The 22,759-nt window shown below is 33.2% G+C and overlaps 1 protein-coding gene across 1 annotated transcript; it reads left to right on the forward strand.

The window, feature by feature from the left end:
* Positions 1-227: 227 nt before the first annotated feature.
* LOC125062786 (LIM/homeobox protein Lhx9-like) lies at positions 228-21,813 on the forward strand. Its single transcript, XM_047668943.1, has 7 exons — positions 228-340; positions 9,448-9,653; positions 9,911-10,045; positions 13,232-13,465; positions 13,732-13,883; positions 18,869-19,104; positions 19,598-21,813. Exons 2-7 carry the CDS (start codon positions 9,571-9,573, stop codon positions 19,820-19,822), a joined length of 1,065 nt encoding a protein of 354 aa, XP_047524899.1. The 5' UTR covers positions 228-340; positions 9,448-9,570; the 3' UTR covers positions 19,823-21,813.
* Positions 21,814-22,759: the final 946 nt, after the last annotated feature.

Genomic DNA, 22,759 nt, shown 5'->3' on the forward strand with positions numbered 1-22,759 from the left:
AAGTTGTTGTTTGGTTATGGGTACACAGACATTTCAAATTGATTTTAACCGGCGAGCATTTGTTGTCTCGTTCTATTATGCTGCGTCGGAGAGCAAAGAAAGAGACAGACCGGGCTCGCCAGTTCCTACTTCGAATCACATGTGATGAGATGACGGACACGATTGGTGTAACGGGGAAGGAGGCGTGACAACGTCGCAGCATCGTATCGCCTCCTCAGATGTCGAACAAACTAGCAGTGCCGCGTTCAAATTTCGAACAGTTGAATGCGTATTGTAACCGTTTGTCGGGGCGATTTTACCGTGCCACGCGACGTTGCCAGTTCGCACTTTAAATTAGAAGGTAACTAATTGAATTACGATAATATTTTAATTTCCATGTAAGCATAATATATTCAGTTACCTGTGTTAGACGCGGGCTTTGCTGTTCTCATGACTTGAAAATTTATTGTTGTAGTAAGATATTTATTATAATAATAGATAGTAGATTAAATTACTTTTTATTAAAAATTAAATTGGTGTAAATTACTTTGATTCTTATACATTGCCATTATCTTTTTATTAAAATAGCCTAAAGTTGTAAAATGTACGTATACAGTTCTAGTTATCAAATACAGTGTCTTGTTTATTGTTTATAATTCTTTTGTTTATTTCGACTATTATTAGGTACTTGTAAACTTTGTAAAACTACAACCTCTTTACATAAAAACTGATAACGTAATAGTTAATACTACATGTATAATTTAAAAAAAGTGATTTAATCTAATAAGGCTGTTATATTGGAAAGTTCTAAGTTTAAAGCTCCCAAAACAAATTCGATTTGACTAACAGGAGTCATATTTTGCGCTATCTGGACTCTAATCGCACCGTGAGTTCTAAGCTAGATAGAAGAGAACTAAAGTAATACCATCGTGAAATAAGCTCAGTTTTTAATTAAATTTAATATTGCATAAAATAAAAAGTTTCAAACATTCTACGTTTACTTACTTAGAATTGTGCGGTACGGTGTCGTACATAATTTCTGATCGATTTGTAACCCAGCTCCAAACTATACAATAGTTATAGGTCGGCAACGCACTCGCGAGCTTTCTCGCACTGTGCGCGACCACGATATTACTAAGCATTAGGTGAGCCTCCTGTCCGTTAGCCCCCTCTAGTATAGATACTTCGGAGTCATGACACATCGTTGTGCTAATTATCAATTTGTATATCTAAATCGTCTTTGATTTAAATCGTCAACGGAAATGGGAATATTGAAATACATTAATTATACACAAAACGGGAATTGCTGGATGTACTTAATATAGAGCATTCGAGTATTGCATTTACTGAATACCTTGGGGTAATTGGTGAACATTGAAAGCTGTATAATTACAATGTAAGCTTGTATCCTGAACTGTAATTGCATCGCTATTTGCAATACAAACACTTAATGGATTTGTTAATGAATGAGTGTGTAAGGAATAATTTTGTAACATTGTTATGATGTCTGAATTGTGACCATTTTTTTCCTTTAATTTGACGATGCAGATTTTGTTACTTATTAATGTTTTTTTATAAGCAATTTAGACGAATTGTTTTGTTGTGGATCGCGGACAGTATTAAGAAGTCCTAAGCGTTTTTGTTAAATTATTGTTTTTTAGGTTAAAAGGCTAATTAATCAGTGATGACCCAGAAACTGATCATCAAACATAGAATGTTTGCCCTATGCCCCCGGTTTATAGCGAACTACCACTTGTAGAAGCGGTCCCGTTGTCGGCCCTTTGAGAATTCGTACGCTTCGTGAAGAATACTAAGTCGAATGACTTATTGCTAAATCTTATATCTATTAGAAAAATGTATTTAATTAAAGTTTAGTTAATATTAAAGTCTAAAGTAAATAACTATAAAAATAAAATATAATTGGGTTCATTCCTTATAAATTCATGCAATACAATTTTTGTCAGTATTTGAGGACTCTTGAAGTAAAGAAACCGTGTCAGGGTTCCCATCTCATTCGTATCGAAAACCCTATAAATTGTACTTATATATTACCAAAATACAAGTTATAAAATGCAATATTTTACCAAAATACAAGTCATACAATTATTTTTATTACAACTTTTACTTGTGCCTTTATGAGACTAAAGATATATTTTCCTAAACAAGTTTATTTACGTGCGACCTGTATTTCGTGATTTTTTGTATTATTCTCGTACGTCAAAAACTTATTACGGATTTAACTTGCGTAGGTAAGTTACCTCTGATTACAAATCTTACCCCCACATCAATAAGCCTTATTAGCTATATAATTGTCAGAGAATTAATTTCTGAGGCAAAGCCATCAACGGTTTTAGCGCCACTGAATTACTATTACTTATATCATCCGTCGAATGAATAAAAAAAAAAACAATAGTATATAAATATGTAATTGGCAGCGCCAAAAGGCTAGAATGCCCTTTGGACAATTAAAAATACAGTTTAAGTGGGCTTAAAATTACAGCTATTAAATAGAAATAAAATCCACTTTAAAAGTACAATACAATTTCCAGTAAATACGCTTTTATCAAACGTTAAATAATAGCTTTTCAATTGCTTGGCATTGTACGGAAATTCTCGGTAAAGCGTCTTTTATTCTTAGGAATGATAGGTTTTTAATGGAATCAAATGAAGCTTATTCTTAGTTCACAGTTCAGAAATTAAATGTTTACTTCAAAGTTTTAGTTTTATTTTGTAAGAGTGAAACCTCAAATACATTCGGTACGCGAAAAATAATAGAATGCCTCCATTTAGTGTCAAGTACGCGCTCATAGTTCTCAACTTTTGTATAACATTTTTGTATGAATCGAATTTTATCGTTACCGTATAACTGTCTAAATATTTTTCAAGTACCTACACGTAGTAAATACGTTGAACAAAGGCTTGACAAAGGCTATATTTCCGTACCTCGATACATAAATGTTGCCTTGGTAACGCAAGAGGTACCCCTTGCTTAAGTATATCGATTGTATAGCTCTCCGTAGCTGGGACTTTAACAAATATGTAGCTCCCATTACGAAGTCAGAAAAGGGTGGAAATGAAACTGCCGATTCCGCCCAAAGGGTGAGGGATTATAACCCCTATTTGTTCCTATAGGTATCTCCTGTCGGAAATTGTCGTTTTTATTCTGTAAAGCTATCCATTTCAATGTGATGTTTAGGAATTTTTAATACGATGACCCGGTGAACTCAAGTTAAAATTACGATAGAAAAACAAATAGTTAAGCATTTCATTTTATACTAAACTTATTCTATATGTGTACATTTGCACACACAATTGCAATTGACTTTAATAACTACGACAGAAATCTTGAAAATATATAATAATACTAGCTGATCCGGCAAATGTCGTTTTGCCGTGTATATCATTTATAATAAAAAATAGGGGTTGATCGTAGAGGGGTGAAAATTAGGGGCTGTATGTATTTTTAATGCTTAAAAAAAAAATTACTAAAAATTAAAAAATAATAATTTAGGGGTGGACTACCCTTAACATTTAGGGGGATGAAAAATAGATTTTGTCCAATTCTCAGACATACCCAATATGCACACAAAATTTCATGAGAATCGGTCAAGCCGTTTCGGAGGAGTTTAACTACTAACACCGCGACACGAGAATTTTATATATTAGATTTATATTTACGGAAGACGGATACATATGTTACAATAACAACATCAAAAAGAAGTCGGACGGAATTCTATTAGCTAATGTTAACAGACGCTCAAATGTTAGCCTAATATTTAGGAATTAAAGTACTTTATTTTTTTTTCAATTAAAGGAATTATCGCAATAAAAGCTACTGAAAATTTCAAAATACTTCCTATCGGAACTCGATGACGAAGTTACTGAGAATTATTACTTACCACAAGACGTAGTAATTCTCGGAGATCTCTGGTTCAAGATGAGACAGATTACCTACGGAAACTTAAGAGCCATATGATTCACGCACACTTAAATTTGTGTTTTTTTTTAAACCAAGATATGTTCTTTTATTGTTGGTGTATTGGTTACCCACAATACAAGAATATACTAGTGTGCGGAAAATAATCCAATAATAGATTTAATTATAAACTTTAATTCGTTTATTACGTTGTCTTCCATTCCAGATTAAAAAATGTGAAACACTTTTTCGCACATCTTGCAGTTTCCAGATATGTTTGTACTGCAATCCGTCACCTATAGTAAGGACACTCTTATGCAATTTCATATTATCCAGCATCAAGTGTGATGGCCATGTATTGAAGAGTTTAATTTCCAATATTTTGTTAACCTTAATGAAGCTATGCTTTGCTTTTTGATTCGCTATTTAAATTACATTGCACCTCGGTATGGTTGCTGATAGGTTCATTGATTGCACATCGCTAGAAGACAAAGCAATTCCACAATTTACTAGGATAAGTGAACACTACTTGGTTTTCGCTTTTATTTTCGGGAATACCTGGAAGTTACAAATTTAGTTGACAAGCCAATAGTTGCTGTCTTCTGTTCTCCGGGCGCAATTCATCAATTGTATATTATACGTATAGGTCGGTAACTTTAGATTGATTTTGCTTTGAAGTAACAATCCGTTTCTCCAACATAGACACTCTATTTAGTGTCGCTGCGACGTTCGTCGGTGAACTCAAGTGGAAGTTTTAGCTCATTAAACGGTAATTCTAACTTTGCTAAAACATTTTTCTAAGCAGCGGGTAAATAATTTATAGCGGCCTTAATTTATAAAATAGCAACAAACGTAATGTTATTCGTGGTGCCATCTACATTGAATGCCATTAACATCCTTTTACGAGACTGCAAATTAACATTATCAGTAGCCGAATCCGTGAATGTAGATGTGCAAGATCAGGATGAGAGTCCAATTAAGCACAGCTGTTGGTAGTTGGTATTGTTGAAATTGCCCGAAGGTCTTTGAACAAAATCAAGAAAGTTTTGTGATGTCGTCACGTCTTGTCGTCACAGTCCGAGTATGTTACACATGGCCAATTGTTCTGTACGGCTGTGAATTGAAGAATTGAAGAAGATACCCGCCGGCGCTTAGAAGCATTTGAAACGTGGTGCTATCGTCGCATGCTTCGTATAAGCTGGATCCCGAAGGTCTCTAACGAGAAGGTTCTTATACGAGTTGGAAAGTCGAAAAAACTTATGCAGAATAAATGTTGTTAACAACGGAAAGCTGCGTACCTGGACAACGTGTTGTGCCATGACCGCTACCAACGCCTTCAATTGATTATAATGGGTAAAATCCAGGGTAAACCACGTGTTGGTAGAAGTAAGAAATCATGGCTTCGCAATGTTAGGCAGTGGACGGGTATTGCGACTGTGGATGAGTTGCTGCATCTGGCATAGGATAAGACACGCTTCAAAAGACTGACGGCCAACCTCCAGTAATGGAGAGGCACTAAAAGAAGAAGAAGTTGGTTGCAGCACTTTAATAGAAGTATAAGTAAAATTATTTACTGGTGCAATGAGTCGGGCGAAAGCCTCAAGCCAGGTGGGCCAAATTCCTTGTATCCCCTCCGTACGTACCTTCTTGATAATGATTGAGTAAAGTTGACAGTTTATGCTGTCAGTTTAAGTTGTCAGAGGCTAATATCGTATTTTCTCATTATTACAAAGATTCATTAGAAAAAGATCCCGTTTTTAAACATTTTTACTTAGGATTCTTAATTTATTTTCCTGAGCTTTCACTGATATGTTAATAATTGTGGCCGCGCAGCAATTAGATGCAGACATCGTCCTTGAAGCTGTACCATATAATATGTCGCTGGACAGAAACCGGTGGAGACAGATGGTCCGCACCAGACATTTCCTTGCTGACCATGAGCTACTGACTTAATGGTTGGATAAGAAGAAAATTTACATTTCTTATCTTAAATAATATTTTAAGAACTTTTAACTAGTGTCTATTATGCTTGGATATATATATATATGATATATATGGTATACGTATATATATCATATATATACGTATATCATACTTTACATCAAATATCCGAATACAAAAATCTCTTGATACACAGTTACCGAGTTTGATCGCGCTTGAGTAGGTATTTAACTTGGTTAACACTGATCTTATCAACTAATATAGTTTCTTGGATAATTTTGTACCGATTTAGAAATAACAGAATAATACTGTTATCAATTAGACGTGTAATTGTTTGTACGTTCAAGCATAGCTCCGCCGTCCATTGACCGATCGACCGATCATAGTACTTGATGAAAATTCGGCATTCACACTAGTATCGTCATACAAAATCCATACATTAAACTTTTATATAATATTAAAACTCGGCCCGATTTCCAAAAAAAAAACGTAATATAATCTTCATCATTTTAAATAAATAAATTATCGTTTAGCGCAGTGTTGGATGACGGTTACAACCACTCTCACCCTGAGGTCGTGGGTTCGATCCCCGACTGTGCTTGGACTTTCTATGTGCACATTAAATACTCGCTCTTACGGTGGTAAAAATTATCGTGAGGAAACTGCGATGCCATCTCAAAAAAGCGAAGGCGTGTGTCAGGCGCAGATGGCTGATCACCTACTTGCCTGTAAAAAAAAATAGTCACGAAACTGATACAGTAAAGTTAAAAGGCTGCAGCGCCAATGGTTACTTATTAACGTTAAATACGTTTGATTCTATTAAAAAGGACCAATCAAGTTAAGAATTGTTATTTAATACATTTTATTGTATTTTCAGTTCTATTTCTTAAAGGAATTTTAAGAATATCTCTGTCTGGCACTTGTCGCCGTATCGTTGATATCGTTTTAGGAAATGTAATTAAACCTTACCATATAAATAAAGGGTAACAAAAGAACAGTAAACATTACGACTTTATAGCACTTAATTTAAATGCCAAACTTTAAAAGTCTGATATCGAGACCGCACTACAATCATAAAACTATTAATGACCGTTGGTTATTAAACGCAATAACTGATAAAAATTTAGGAGTTTTGTTTAAGATTAGATAAAACGGGTTTTATGTACCAATTCCTGTAGTGTTGTTTCCTCTATAAAATTGCAGTTAATGTTAAAATAAAGTTGAGTACATGCTTTTTAAAGTTTCATGGTTACAGAGACAGGTATAACAGTTTATAATATTCACCAATATTACTATGTAATATTTCACTAAGTCTAAAAATAGACAATTACGATCTAGCCTTAGGGGGCGTCCATAAATTACGTGAGGTGTTTAATGGGGGGAGAGGGTCTCGGCAAATATCACGCAATTTTTTTTCTGATTGAAAAAAAAATTAGGAAGTTGACCCTAAAGGCTATCTCTGCAACTAACTCCATACCTAAACGCTCAACATTTCACTTATTTTGTTTTAGTCGTAAATGAAAGCACGAAGCAATTTTTTTTCTTTTTACAATAACAATCCAACGCGTTTACGTAAGAAACCCACATTTTGAAAAATCTCACGTGAGATTGGGGGTTGGGGGAGGGGGTTGAATAAAATCTCACGACATCTCACCAGGGGTGTACAGATAATTTTAAAAAACACCTCACGTAATTTATGGACGCGCCCCCTTATGTATTTATTTCCTTTATACACCGTAATTTTTTTTTCATATTTAATAAATACCAATAATAATAAATTGAATAGCATCATTTACTGATAAGTATATAAACTGGTCCCAAGGCAAGTGGGGCAAATATGTCTTTTTTATATGGCATTAGACCTGACGGTACAGCTATAAAAGAAAGCACTAGTATAAGTCCCGGCTTTTGAGTCTTTTCACGAACTACAATTTACGCTTGCACCATGAGGTATAGGCACGCTAGCTTTTGTTAAAATAAGGACCGATAACTTAGGACCCCACAGTACTACGAAGTAGGAAGTGGTCCAATCTGAGTTTCTTCGCATATTTTACTACACATAATAGCGTCCAAATTTGTAGTAGGTACATAATTCAAAGGTTGATTTTTTTATTACCTTACATTATTACGTAAGTATATAATTAATATATTTTTTTTATTTTCAAAAATGGTTAAAAGGAGTTACTCTATTATTAAAACATTTTTATGCAATAAACATATACAAAATTGTTCGTTTATATACTTGTATAAAATTTACTCACACCCAAAATCAGAGACAATTGATTTTAGAAGGAGGAAAGTCAAAAACTTAGTTCGTCCTGTTAACAAAAGTTATTTACACAACTTTCCATTAAAAATACATATGTACTTTCATTTATCCCGTTTTATAAAATATGATGTATCTATCGTTAAAGTACTATTGAAATAATTTGTAAAATTCATGCTTCACTCCTAATACTATACAGCACTCAATTAGTAAAAAAATAATTCCAAAGTTCTACTAAAATCACCGTTACCACAACACGTTATAAAACTATTGTAGATTATAAAACTCAATTAAAGTATATTATAAAATGTATACCTGAGTGAAAGACGTTAAATAAATGAAACTTCTTCGAAAACTTAATAAAGTGTGAAACTAAACAGTAAAAATTCGACGTCTTGGCATAAATTTTTCGTTTATAACCGAAGTATTCTCTGTAATTATAGATGTCAGATCGTTACGCATTGTAATCGGCAGAGTATGCATTACAATTAATTATAATCTTCACTATGTAATGTATATGGAAAACTGCCCGTTTTAATTAGATGTAATCAAAGTTAGACGATTTTTGTTAGTATAATAAGTATGAATTTCAAAACTTTCAGTAGCTCGATACATTTTAATTGGAGTCCATGACGGTTGAATGTAAGTGGCCGTGATAAGAAAATCATAAAATTTAATGTATATATCTTTAATGTGAGAGAATAATAGAAAGTTGGGGTTATGTTCAAATGACACGCATTTTAGTTAAAATAGATTCATATAGAGGGAAAACAGATATACTAAACCTCCGAATTAGATCATGTACCTACGTAGTAAAACTCATACATTGTTTCTTTGAGCACCAAACCAGAGTCCTCTAGAATCGTAAGAAGCGTTTGGTTTACAGTAACACAGGCATTAACGTTTTTCTTCATGTACGTCATGCAAAATAAGCTAAATCAAAAAAAAGAAATATTAATAAAAAATAACATTCTTCTCTAACTGAGACTTTCATCCAATATTGATGCGTAATCTAAACACGTTTTCATATGTACTTATGTCTAATATATATATGAACCTGCAACAAAATAATACTTAAACAATATATGAATTCCTATAATACCTATAAAGCTTTCGATATTCGCTTTGTAACAAAAAAACAAAGCATGCACCATTGTCTCGTCGTATAAAAGGACAGGAAGATATAAACTTGCATAGACTTCTTTGGAAATCCCATTGTATACAGAACTGATTTGCTAGTATACAAGGAATAATAAATGATATGCTTACATTTTATCCTTTACATTATAAACGCAATCCTTTAAGACTTCAAAGGATATGGTAAAGAGTTGAATATTTTTAACAGGTTTTCGCGAAGCAAAAACTAGAAGCTATGTCTCTACCAAAGGTTAAAGATGAGATGCAAGATGAAATGAGTCTTGTTATTTGAGACAAAGAGTCGTGTCCAGGAGGCAGGACGTCCGAAACAATGCTAAAGGAGCGGGAGAGCTCGGAGGGGTCACCCGGTGTGCCTGATGAGTGCGCGGGATGCGGGGGCAGGATACAAGACAGGTGAGTTCAATTAAAGATCTTCATGTTGAATGTCTATTATTATTTACAATCAACTATATTTAGAATTAGATTTTGTATATACATAGAACAAGAACATATATTCCGGATCGACTTATTATTTTTCTTTATTTATAGGTATAGCATTAGCTTTATTATATAGCATTTTGGGGTTTGTTTGACAATTTAGTTATATCAACTTAAGTAATAAAATAGTTTGAGTCGTGGTCGGGAATTAAAATCACAATACAACTTTTTAGGTTTTACCTGCTCGCTGTTGATCGACAATGGCACGGCAACTGTCTGCGGTGCTGTGAGTGCCGTCTGCCACTGGACTCCGAGCTGACCTGCTTCTCAAGAGATGGAAATATTTACTGCAAGGAGGACTACTATAGGTAATTTTTATAATCTGAATTATAGTATTTTGGGACAAATTTGAAAATTACCTAAGCTGTATCATAACACTACAATAATGCTTTTATCGTTTAAATGCATTTAAAAACTTTGTTGGTTACTACGACACCATAAATAAATAAAAGACGTCATTTTTATACACGATGGTCAGGATGAAAGAATTTCTTTTCTAATAATCATATTACATATGTTATTCGGATACCAACAAAAACTACAAGTTATTAATATATTTTTATGTAATAACTGAAAATGTGTATTAATAATTTGGTAAAACAAACTTTTTAAAGCTTAATTTTTTAGCCTTCAAAGTTTGTCCATAAGGATAAGCACATATTGGAAGTAATATTATTATAATTTCTAGATATTTTATGATAGGTCCATACTCCGGGTGTATGCAATATTCGTGAAACATCGGGACTCACTTATTCAAAATCATAATAACAATTTTTCAACTAGAGTACTCTTTTATGTCTTTCTATCAAATTATGTTTACATAACGTTTGTGTTTGTTTGTTATAAGTCTCTTTCAGTCAGGAAAGAGACTAATAATTAGTTACAACGCAACAATTAGATTTATTTATTTCGCTACAGTGTTCATATAATATTGAGGAAGAGGCTGGGTAATTTCGTAGTACGTTAAATGGTAGTTTAAATTACTGCGATGATCAATTTTATTAGTCAGTAATTGAGACGGGAGTTAAGATAAAAAGGCAAGGTAAAATACAATAATGATAATGAAACATTTTATTGCACATATTTTCTGTACTAGCTATGTAAGATAGGAGTGGAGTTGTTAATACAAATTGTAAATTAAAATACAACATTAACTCCTTTTTTAAACCCTTAAGCAATAAGAGGTGTTATAACTTTTACATGTGTCTGTTGGCGTCGTAGGTCCTAAACAAATGGGCGGTTTGATCGAGGTGGTTCTTCATTACAATTTATTAAGGCATTTCAAGGTCATCAGCTGTTTTTTAGCTGTGGCTGTGTTAGGTACTTAAATTTTAATTTTATGATAATCTGCCTTTTCTATATAGCGTAAAAACAATTAAACGCGATAGTGACGATTAAATTAATTAGACTAATTATTATTTTTATATCTTTAATTTAATAAAGTTCGTAACTTTTTGAGGGCTTGACTCAAACAAAATCCTGATACGGAATAATTTCAAATGTATAAGTGAGTCATCGATATATTATTTTTTAATTTAAACAGTTTGTGGTATTTTCAATAATTTGCTAATGCGAAAGTGATAGCGCATAGCGACTAGATTTAGTTTATTTTATTTTGCTAGCGATATTAGGGTAATTTTACCTTTCTTTGTAATTTAAATGATTTTAAACAATCGTTTTAATAGGTTTTGAAGGAACTAAGAAAAATTTGGCCTACACTTAATATATTGTGTCAAAAAATAGTTCTGGCCCATCTTAGCAGGCATACATATTGTGCCTTCGTGTATAACCAGTCTGCGGGATACAGGAATATATTTACTGACTATTCCGACATACTCGTAGGTACATAAAATCGATACGATCCAGAGATTAAATATGGAAGAAGAGTACACAAAAAATGAACGTTGGCTACTGCTGAAACGTCAAGATCCAGGAAAACTAATGATGACAGTTAATGATAACGAATAATTAACATAACTCGAAGACATACTGACAGTTGTCACGTGTCGAACGCCGTAATTATAGTTGCGAGTGGTTGAAGCATGTTTGTACTGTCACTCAAACTCCAACCACACTTGCGAGTTTCTCACACCTGTCGAATTTAATACATTATGCATCTGTTCTATATCCATAGAAGATATCGGAAAATTAATGGTATTTTTTATTATGGGAATGGCAAAAATTTATGAATTGATAAGTTGTTAAATATTTGCAATCAGAAGGCATTCTGATCACAAAACTGGTTACTAATGAAACAAAATTACGTTAGGTAATAAAACAATTTTTTACCGGATTTAAGTTATGTATTTACAATTATTTTTCATAATTTTAAATTTAACCGACGTTTCGCGTGCTTTACAGCATGCGTGGTCACGGTGACTGAAGACAACAGGTGTTAAATGTCAAAAAGTGTCACAACTGCAGAGGGTTTTGGCAGAAATGGCTCTCGGTGTCCTCTATTTTCGCGGATTGTAAAATCTGTATTTGTTTCCCCGGAGTTGGTGTCGACTAAAAGATGGAGGGTTTTGGCAGAAATGACTCTCGGTGTCCTCTAATTTCGCGGATTGTAATATCTGTATTTGTTTCCCCGGAGTTGGTATCGACTAAAATATGGAGGGTTTTGGCAGAAATGACTCTCGGTGTCCTCTATTTTCGCGGATTGTGCGGAAAATCTTTTAGTCGATACCAACTCCCGGGAAACTAATACTGGTAATGCAACTTTTTCTGCTTCCACGCACACTGTAAAGCACGCGAAACGTCGGTTAAATTTAAAATAATTGAAAATACATACACAAACTTAAATCCAGTAAAAAATTGTTTTATTATTAAATGTGTGAAAGTTATGTCAATAAAAGACAATACTAAAATTACGTTAATTATTTTTTTAAAGTATTTGTAATACATACTTTGTTTCATACATATCAGTGAATCAAGGATTTATTTATTATTTAAATTCCGGATATCCAGCACTAATTTAGGTTCTATACCGCGTAACAAATTTAATATGACATTCGTAATGACAGCATAAACGCTAAGTTAAATACTAGCATTTTCGCTCTTGTTCTATTACACCATATGCTGTTCGAGGGTTAGAAGTTGTTTACCACATTATGTCAGGATAAACCCCTAGCTTTCAGTGATTCCACATGGTTTCAATGATGCTTGATGACCCCAACATAAACATTAATTACAAACAAAGACATATATTTAAAATTTTTAAAGTTTTTTTTCAATGAGTTTCAATAAGGGGTTTTAAATGTACTTTAGATAGAATTTATAACCAGAATAAGAGTAATTATTTCACCTGAAAAATTGATCAGGTTTCAGGGAATTAAGTTCTTGTGATTATTTGTTATCATTTTAGTTCTTGAACATGAACGTATAGTTCTTAAAAATGATATTACGTCGTGATTCGTATTCAATTATGGGTGTTGATGTGTTGCAGTTTATAAAGCAAATCCCATTTTTATCACAACAGATTTCTTTTGTTCTAGATTATTCTGCGTGAAGCGATGTGCTCGCTGTGGAAATGGGATAACAGCTAACGAGTTAGTAATGCGAGCGAGAGATATGGTATATCATCTAACTTGCTTTACCTGCGTGGCATGTGGTAGCCTGCTCTCTAAAGGAGATGTATTTGGTATGCGCGATGGTCTAGTCTACTGCAGGCCACATTACGACAGCGCTTGCCTGGATGAGTATTGCGATGAAGATATGAACATGTACAGGTAAGTTTAATAGAATTAAATTGGCAATTTTTGTTAGTATCTACAAAGTTGTTACAACCCTACAGTAGTAGTAGTATTGTAGTTGTCATTATGGGGTTAAACTGATTTTAAGAGCAAACATTAATTGCGCATAAAGAAAGATTCGATGCCGGGGTATGAACTTAAGGGTTGATAATCGCACAGTTAAATTAAATAAATAGCAATAAGTATTAGTATCATTAAAAACAGCACCATTATCACTTTATAAATAAATATCCTTGACGCAGGTGTCAGGATATGCACAGTGAAGGTGATTCTCCATCGCAATATTACTCTGGTGGGCCAAGTCAGAAAGGTCGTCCTCGAAAACGGAAAAGCGCTCAAGGATCTCCTGACGATTTGCAAGTTCAAAGTATGCGTATGACGAACACCGCGTTGGGTAAGATCTAATAAAATATTGCATTGCGAATATTCTTATGCGAATTTCAAAGTATTTTTTAGTGTAATTAAAAAAAGATTTCATTTAATTATTATTCTGTTCGAAAGAAGCTTACACAAAGCCTATTAGCTTCGTTCACTTCGCCTTTATAAAGCCTTTGTCTCTTTGAAATATTCTCTTAGATGGACAGTATAAAGGAAACACCATACTATACATAGGTTTGTGAATATATAAAAAATCAGTTTTTGACAGTCGTTTAAAATTTATCAGACTCAGAGGGAAGGGAAAACACGATGGTTTCCCCTCGTCGGCGTCCCAGATGTCAATTCATCCCAATCCGACCGTAATCACGACTAATGAATAGACGGCGCGCTGTCAAAACTGCTTTCCTCTCTTTCCAACGCGCTTTTTCCTCTATGGATAGAATGAGAAAAATATTCTTGAAAAGGTTTAGTCTGCCGCTAGGGTCGTCTGGATTATTCTTTGTAGCGTCGAAATGCGAAGTTCTCGTTGAGGTGAATTCAGGTTGTGTGACTTCTCGACCCCGATTAATCATTGCGAGTTTGAATTGGCTACGGGACGATACATCGTTATAGCTTCCACTATGCGCTCCGCCACATCGCAGTCTAGACGCAATCGTAGTATCCATCACAAGCAATTAACGTTTTCAGTATCGCTTACGTTTACTACCGGCTAAGTTTACAAAAGCCTACATTCTCTTGAGCGTTTTAAATACTTATTAAAATACTTGATGATTAGACTAAAAATAGGTACTTGCTGACCCGACAAAAGTTGTTTTGCCATGTATGTTATTTCTAAGAAACATTGGTTTAGTTCAATAAAACTAAATATCTGCTTTTAGGAAAAAATAGGGGTTGATCGTAGAGGGGTGAAAATTAAGGGTTGTATGTATTTTTGTATGTTGATAATAAAAAAAATAAGAACAAAAAATTTGTCTAAAAATTTAAAAAAAAAACATTTTTTGGGGTGGACATTATCACCTAGGGGTTTAAAAGATAGTAGCCGATTCTAAGACGTACTTAATATGCATAAAAAAATTAATAAGAATCGGTTGAACCGTTTCGGAGGAGTATGGGAACATACATTGTGACACGAAATTTTTATACTTATATTAGATAATACAACAGTTGGAACGAAGTTCCTTATCGCGCGTTGTGAAAGGGGGCTAGACGGAAAAAATTCTTACGAAAAGTTGTCACGACACTTTTTTGCTATTTGCTATTGTAATACACCGGTTCTCGTCCGATCACCGAAGTTAAGCAACGTCGGGCGAGGTCAGTACTTGGATGGGTGACCGCCTAAGAACACCTCGTGATGTTGGCTTTTTTTTTTCGTCGTAAGATTGGTGTCGAGAAAATCTATCATACTGTTATGATACCAATTAACATATAAATTAATCGAAAGGAATTTCGTTCCATCCGGGTCACCCTTGACACCTCTAAAGTTAATTTAAAATATTTCTGTTTTTAACCGAAAACATATAAAAACTACACTTTTTAGCGATGCAATCACATGATGTGTTGACAAAACATTGAGTAGCGCGCGTGACTCCCATAATGCAGGCAAAAGCCTCTTGAAATTTTCCGTGCCTTATCGATTATCGTGTGATCTTGCTCATTTAGCACCTTTTCTCAGTATCCAGTATGCGATTTTAAACTTGAATTATTGTTTATAAACTATATCAACTATTAATTGATTAATTAAGTCGTAGTACTTGCTTAAACTTAAATGGTTTTTTTTATTTAGTTTTAGTTATAATCATAATATATATATTAACATTTATTTCTTGATTTTAAGACTGAATAATTTGATCCAATTTAACACTGATTTTAAGTTAATTATTTAAAGTTAAATTAAGTTTTTTAAGTTATACAGTCCCACGGTATTTTATTTTTTGTTCCCTCGGCACTTGACGCCTACTTAGTACTTACGTACCTACATCTAAACACCAGTTAAATGATACGAAAAATTTATTAACTTTCACTTCCCTAGGAATCAGACCTTCTCAAAACATAACATATAGGTAGCAGCCCAGCTAAACGATTTAATAATATAATCAACTTTCTATACGAAGGTACAAAATATACAAGCGATAATGATAACTACTAATTGATAATATGTAACATGAATGTTTGGCTTATCACTGATTTAGCTAATTTAATTTTATAATAAAATTGGATTATAAATAAGCCTCATAAACCAGAATTAAAAATTATAGCCTAAACAGACCTCCCACTTACGAAATTAATTAATTAGGCCACCGAAACAAGAGCAGATGCACCTTGTATATCAGGCAAACCCGACAAACGTTAGAACGAAATTTATTTTAATTAACAAAATTTAATAAAAAGCGGTAATAGAGTAAACGTTGCGTGGAGCTGGGAATGACATTCCTTGTTTATCGGGTATTTGATCTGGCCAATGGCTAAGTTTCGAAATACTTGTTATACGCTGTATGAAGAATAGAATTTTAAATATATTTATTTGCGCGTATGTATGTTGAAGGTTATTTGAACTGGGTGTACATAAATTTTAATCAAAACTATTTGTATACACGAAATATTTAATAACGCAAATAGTAATTTACATTAATATAAATGAAGATTTTTTATAATGTTTTATTTACGATGTATATTGTAGACCTACCTACATATACGAGATTTAGACATGATTTAGTACCATTGCATTGTACAGTAAATTAATTGTAGTTTAGAACACTATACTAATTCTAAACTATAGTGAAAAATTACATTTGAAAGAATTATGATCACGGGACTTTATACAATAATAGAACTTCATAAAAATGGAGTTTGCTTTTATGATTGATTTTTTATTTATTTAAGAAATTTGCGCTCTGCAAATTTCTCACGATAAAGTAATTAAAAATGTGTGTTAAGAAGAGATACCTAGGTATATGATTAGCAGGGAACAAAAAACTAATTTTCGTATTTAAACTGTTAAGTAATCGTTAAGATTATGATACAGTGATTGTTTGATAAAGAGTGAGTCTCAGTGCCTAGGTTGTACGCCGACCATATAAAAAAGTCATTATCTACTTGACAAATATGACTAATAAACGAACCAAATATTGTGTTAGTTTCTTACTTTATCCTTAAGACTTTACACAATAAGATTTACCTCTCAATAAATTAAAAATACAGTTGTAAATAATTACAAGTAGTTTACGAACAAATCTAAACTGTATTGCTCAATTGTCTCAGAAAACGCTTCCATTAAACAATTTGTATTTCATGATACTGGAAAGCTTTTGAATTAAATATCGCGGCGCCTGTCGTAATAAAACACGTACCTTTGCATTTAAAGCTTCTCTACTTTTTTATAACCAGTCATTAATATCGAAGTCTTTATGACCACGATGCTTTATTACTGATTTTTTTGTGTGTACAAAATACGACTTTTACGTAAAGTCGGTAACATGTTAATTCGGCCCATAAAATAAAACAACTTTAGGTTGTTTGAAATTCGAATCCAATTCGTCAATTTTATGGCGTGGGTACCGAATACTCATGATCGTGTTTTGTTTTGCTTTAGGTTTAGAATATGCAGGAATTAGAAATCGTTGGTATGAAATATTCCTACGTTACATTTTTTTGTTGATTAATGATAAATAATGAACGGTAATTACCGATCATTGTCTGAAAGCTGGTTGACATTTTTGACGTTTGTTAAGCGTTATACGAACATAATCATAGCAGTAATGTGTCTGTAGCGCGGAGGCAGTTATAGTTGAGGTTAAACTCTTTTCGCTTCGCTTTTACTAACTCATTAAAATACATTTGAATATTCTTACCCGTAAACAGTTTCAAAATGTTATACTATTCTTACCTAATTTTAATAGTAAGAAACGTAATATTAGCACTTCGGTTTATCATTGCCAAATCTAGCGTGTCTCCGCCGCAGCCACATCCTACACTTTTTCTTAACTTGGTGAGAGGAAATTTATAGATTGGCTACGATCGGTGATCCGGTTGTGGTGATATTGTGAGAGCAAATTAGACCAAATTTTTTATAACCATTTTAGACTTAAATCAACAGACCAAATCGGGACATTCACCAATATTTTCTATATTTAAAAAAAAACATTTTTTTAGTTAACATTAACAACGTTTTGTTAAAATTATAAAACTAAAGACGAAATAACAGTCGATACTTATAAGCTGTCAAAACAAACGGTGTGAAATGATAAATGCGATGATAATTGGACGTGTTCTTGATATTTAAAGATATCAAAAAATAGTCGAAGCAAAAAGACCATTAATTAAATTTTCTCCCCAATGAAATTGAATTTTTGATAGCGGGTGGCCTGACACGCAGCTTTCTGTGTTCATCGATGTGGACAGGCCCTTTAAAACAATAACATGTAAACACTGGTTCACTGCAGACAGAAGTCGTTGAATATTTCTAAATATTCATGAAATGGAGAAGAAACACGTTACCCGCGTAGCCGTTTAATTTTTATATTAGGTTAACAGACAAGGCAACACACTCTATATACTGATAGCGAAATATTATGAATATACCTTTAGAGGCACAGTATCTCAGTAGCATCCTTTGAATTTTGATTCTAACGAAGGTCTGCTAAAGTCTTTAACGTGTACTGTACTTGTAACATATTACAGTTTAGAATTTTCTAAAAATATTTTTTTGAAATGGTGCAAAGCTTCACTCTTAATGGAATAACAAAAATAATACATAATAGGTACCTACTGATATTGAATGTCACAAAATTACTGTAAAATCAATAATTACCCCAACTGAATCATTATTGATTGGCAGCCATTACACTCAGACAAAAAAATCCAACAAACAATATCCATAGTCCTAACGTCGAAAACTTGAAATTGCGTACCGCTTTTGAAAGTTATGTTACACCCTCTATGTGAATACGCTATGGAGAGTAATGTGATATCTCGTCACATTATTAAGGAATATATTTGTTACAGATTTGCTACACCGCGGAGATTTGTCTTCGTCTATGGAATCACTGGCGTATGACTCCTCTGTCGCATCCCCTGGAAGTGCAACCAGCCACTCACAAAGAACCAAACGTATGCGCACGAGTTTCAAGCATCACCAATTGCGTACAATGAAATCGTACTTTGCTATAAATCAAAATCCTGATGCTAAAGATCTTAAGCAGTTGGCACAGAAGACAGGGCTATCTAAACGTGTACTTCAGGTAAGGGCCTAGTTTAAATCGGTAATAAAAATGCGAGGTAGCATTTTTTATGATCTTTGATTTGTTTCCGTCCCCAATACCGTCACTTGCGGCGTACTATAAGTCTCTTTTTTTATTTAATTCCAGTAATTAACTTTTTTAACATGTGATCAGGAACAAGATATAATGGGTGGCAAGTGCTTACTAACATTTTGTAACAAAAACTTCGGTGATTTAAAACAGTGACAGAAAGTTTATTGGAAGATTTTCTTATCCCTTGATTTGAGATTAATAAATGTAAAAATAAATGATAAATATCAAGGTTTGTTTATCAAAATATTCTTTATTTACAACAAATCTAAAAACGCACCCAAATCTGAAACGAGACCAGGAAAATCGAGCCGGCGCTTTTTACATAAGAACTGACCCAATGAATTCCCTTATACTAATATTTTTTTGAGAATTTGTTGTTATTGTTGTATTGGACCAACTAAATGATACATATTTGTTTTAGGTGTGGTTTCAAAACGCTCGAGCTAAGTGGCGCAGGAATATGATGAGACAGGAAACTAGTCATGGACAGATCGCTCCGAACGGTAACGGAGGACATAACAATGGTAATCTGGTCAGTGTACCACCCCCTAATGTCCGTCCTATGATGATATCAGAATCTCTTCAGTCCATGGACGATCTCAGAGTTCACACACCACACCCAATGGCGTTCAATGAGATGTACTGAATGAAGAATAGGTACTCGGTATGTCGCCACTATTACTAATTTACAAGTGTGAAAATCCAAATTGTGCCCACAAGCACCAATATCTCGTTCACTTTATATCTAGAGGTCTTGTTCGGAGTTGTATTATTATACTCGTTTGGAATGCATAGATTAATCACTGGGTCACAATTCTTTCTTAACTTAATTATATATTAAACAACATCATTTCTTAACTTATGGGCAAATGGATATTTATGTCACTATTATATTATACACACATTTAAATGTAAAAGGGGTCAAAGGCCAAAGTACAGTACCCTCTTCTATATAAATGGATTAAGGTTCTATATTTCTAGATAGCGCACATATGCGCGCTATATCCTAGATATGATTTTATTCATAATTGTGTGACCACCTCACGCGAATCCTCTCTTGTTAATGATAAGTCGACGTGTATCAAACATAATATAGGAAATGTATGGGACTATAGGAATTTTTCAACATTATCCAATAACCTTTTTCAATTATTTGTAGTGAGTGTTATCCCATTTTGTCTGTATACCTATTTTATATACTATAGGCAAGTAGTTTCAAGCTAAACATTCACGTCAAAAGTTATTGGCAAAACAAATCCTTATTTAGAGTTAATTATAGCAGGCTCTCATGGGTACATATCTAATAGGTTATAGTGTCATCCTATTGATGTATGTCCTATTGATCTGTAATTTTTATTACCATTCGTTTTGAAATATTTTTTACGTAAAATTACTATGTTGACTATGCATTTCATTGACTTATATTATTTTGCATTACTTTGTATGATATATTTATTTAACTGTTAATGGATATAGTCTTTTATGTGTTAGTTATCTATGTAAATAGTTTTATATGGTGACATATTATTCCACATGTAACAGTAGTATCTGCTACGAGCCGCTCATTCAATTGCATGTTACTTTGTCAAAGTATCAATTATAATAAACTTATACGATTTTGCGTGTAATATTGTGTGTACGATTTTTATGTTTAATGCATATAAAGCGGTTAACGTTTTCTACTGTATATTTTACAGAATTAATGGCAATTCTTTTCTATTGATAATACTTTCATGTGACATTTAACACAAGTTTAATCATAGGTTAGATGTAAAAAAACTAAACGTTCCAATTTATTAAGTGTAATATATATCGAATTTAATATACTTTTTACTGTAAATACAGTCAGACTAGTCAGCCCTTAGTGAATAGTACCTTCCCAACTGTAAACTATAGGCGTAGAACCTAGGTACTACTTCTAAATAATAGTATCAATACCTATATAATAATATACACTATCCCATTAGAATCTGTCTAGTTTTAATAATACTATCTTTTATTTTATCGTATAAGTGTTAAGTATTAAACATATTTTTTTTATATTATTTATATAAATATGTAGATGTTTTGTAAAGCAAGCCGGGGTGGTAAGAATGTAAATCGAAGATGATACCGTATGTTTAATTGTGATTGGCGAAACGGACGTGACGTCATTATGACGCAATCGTCGTATATATCTATGGTTTTACACCCTTTCTGCCCTAATCACAGATCACGGAGAGGTTAAGCGTTCAATTCTTTACCTTAAGGTAGAGTATTAACACCAATGGATTTTTCTTTCCATCCATTTCCACGGCATGTCTTAGACCAAATAATCGGTGTGATTGAAGGCTCATCATCTAATAACCTTTAGGAATGAGTAATTAAGGAAATGTACCTCCCATCGGCCATTGCTTTATATAAGCATGGCCGCGGGTTGACTGAGGTGTTACTGGAATAGTTAAAAAAAGTGTTAATTAATTCACGTTATGTTAATTAATTTATTGGCATTGTATAATTCGCCAATCTTCTTTCCCTGATCCTTATTTATTATGTGCATAATTTTTATGTTTAATGTGGTAAGATAATCTAAGACATATAATCATGTATTACGGAAACTTATTTATATACTGAAAACCTAATATATAAACACTAATCTTAACAGTTTGTTTTATTATAATTGTAAGAGTATATATCATCCTCTGTTCAAACATATCTTGATACGCAGAATATTGTTGAAGTGCTTCTTTCAAATCAGGACATGGCTTTGAAGTTGTATCGGTTTGGAAATTCATCTACTGGCAGCTCTGGCAGGTTTCACAAAGAGGTTGTGCACGGCAGCGAGTACCTTACAAAGAGCCGTGTTGTGGAACGCCAGGCGTCGAGTTACATTCAGCCTCGACGTCCGATGATGTATCGGTTGCTCTTGTTTGCCAAATTGAATTAATTACTGTTACATATTTAAGTTAGGAACACTATGAAAACAGCTAACGTTTAGGTTTTTCTGAAAAGATCGAATATTCTTCGGAACATACCGCTATTAGCGAGGTTTGTATTGTAATTTAATCTTTATTATTTTAATTTAGGGTATATTTTATAAAGAACAAATATTGCAATTTAGTCACTAATAATGATCATCTAGAAATGAAATTTCGATTATGTTAAAATAAAAGAGTTTAAAAATAGGTACCTTCACAAATTTAATATAATAACCGAACAATTAAGTGCGATAAACGATAACGTGTATTAATTAAAAAATTCAGATCAACACAATATATATCTTTTATAAAGTAAGCCCATATTAAACATATAAATTAAATTACATATTTCTATGATGATCTTTGAGCAGGCTATGTCTTTAACTCTATCTCAGTACCTACTGCACGGATCGATAATTATTTTCATCATATTCATAACTTTCAATAATTTCTTAAAAGCTTTCGTTAGGAGAAGTTTAACGGGAACTCCACTCGTGCGGTGAAGGAAACCCGCTCGCCTAACCCAATCGTCTTGTGTTAAGCACAGGATAACCTACTTACTTGCCTATAACGCAAAATGTTAAATGAAACTGATATATACCAACCAAAGTTGTACCATGTATTTT

Source organism: Pieris napi, chromosome Z (assembly GCF_905475465.1).
Source record: "Pieris napi chromosome Z, ilPieNapi1.2, whole genome shotgun sequence".
NCBI classification, from domain to species: domain Eukaryota; kingdom Metazoa; phylum Arthropoda; class Insecta; order Lepidoptera; family Pieridae; genus Pieris; species Pieris napi.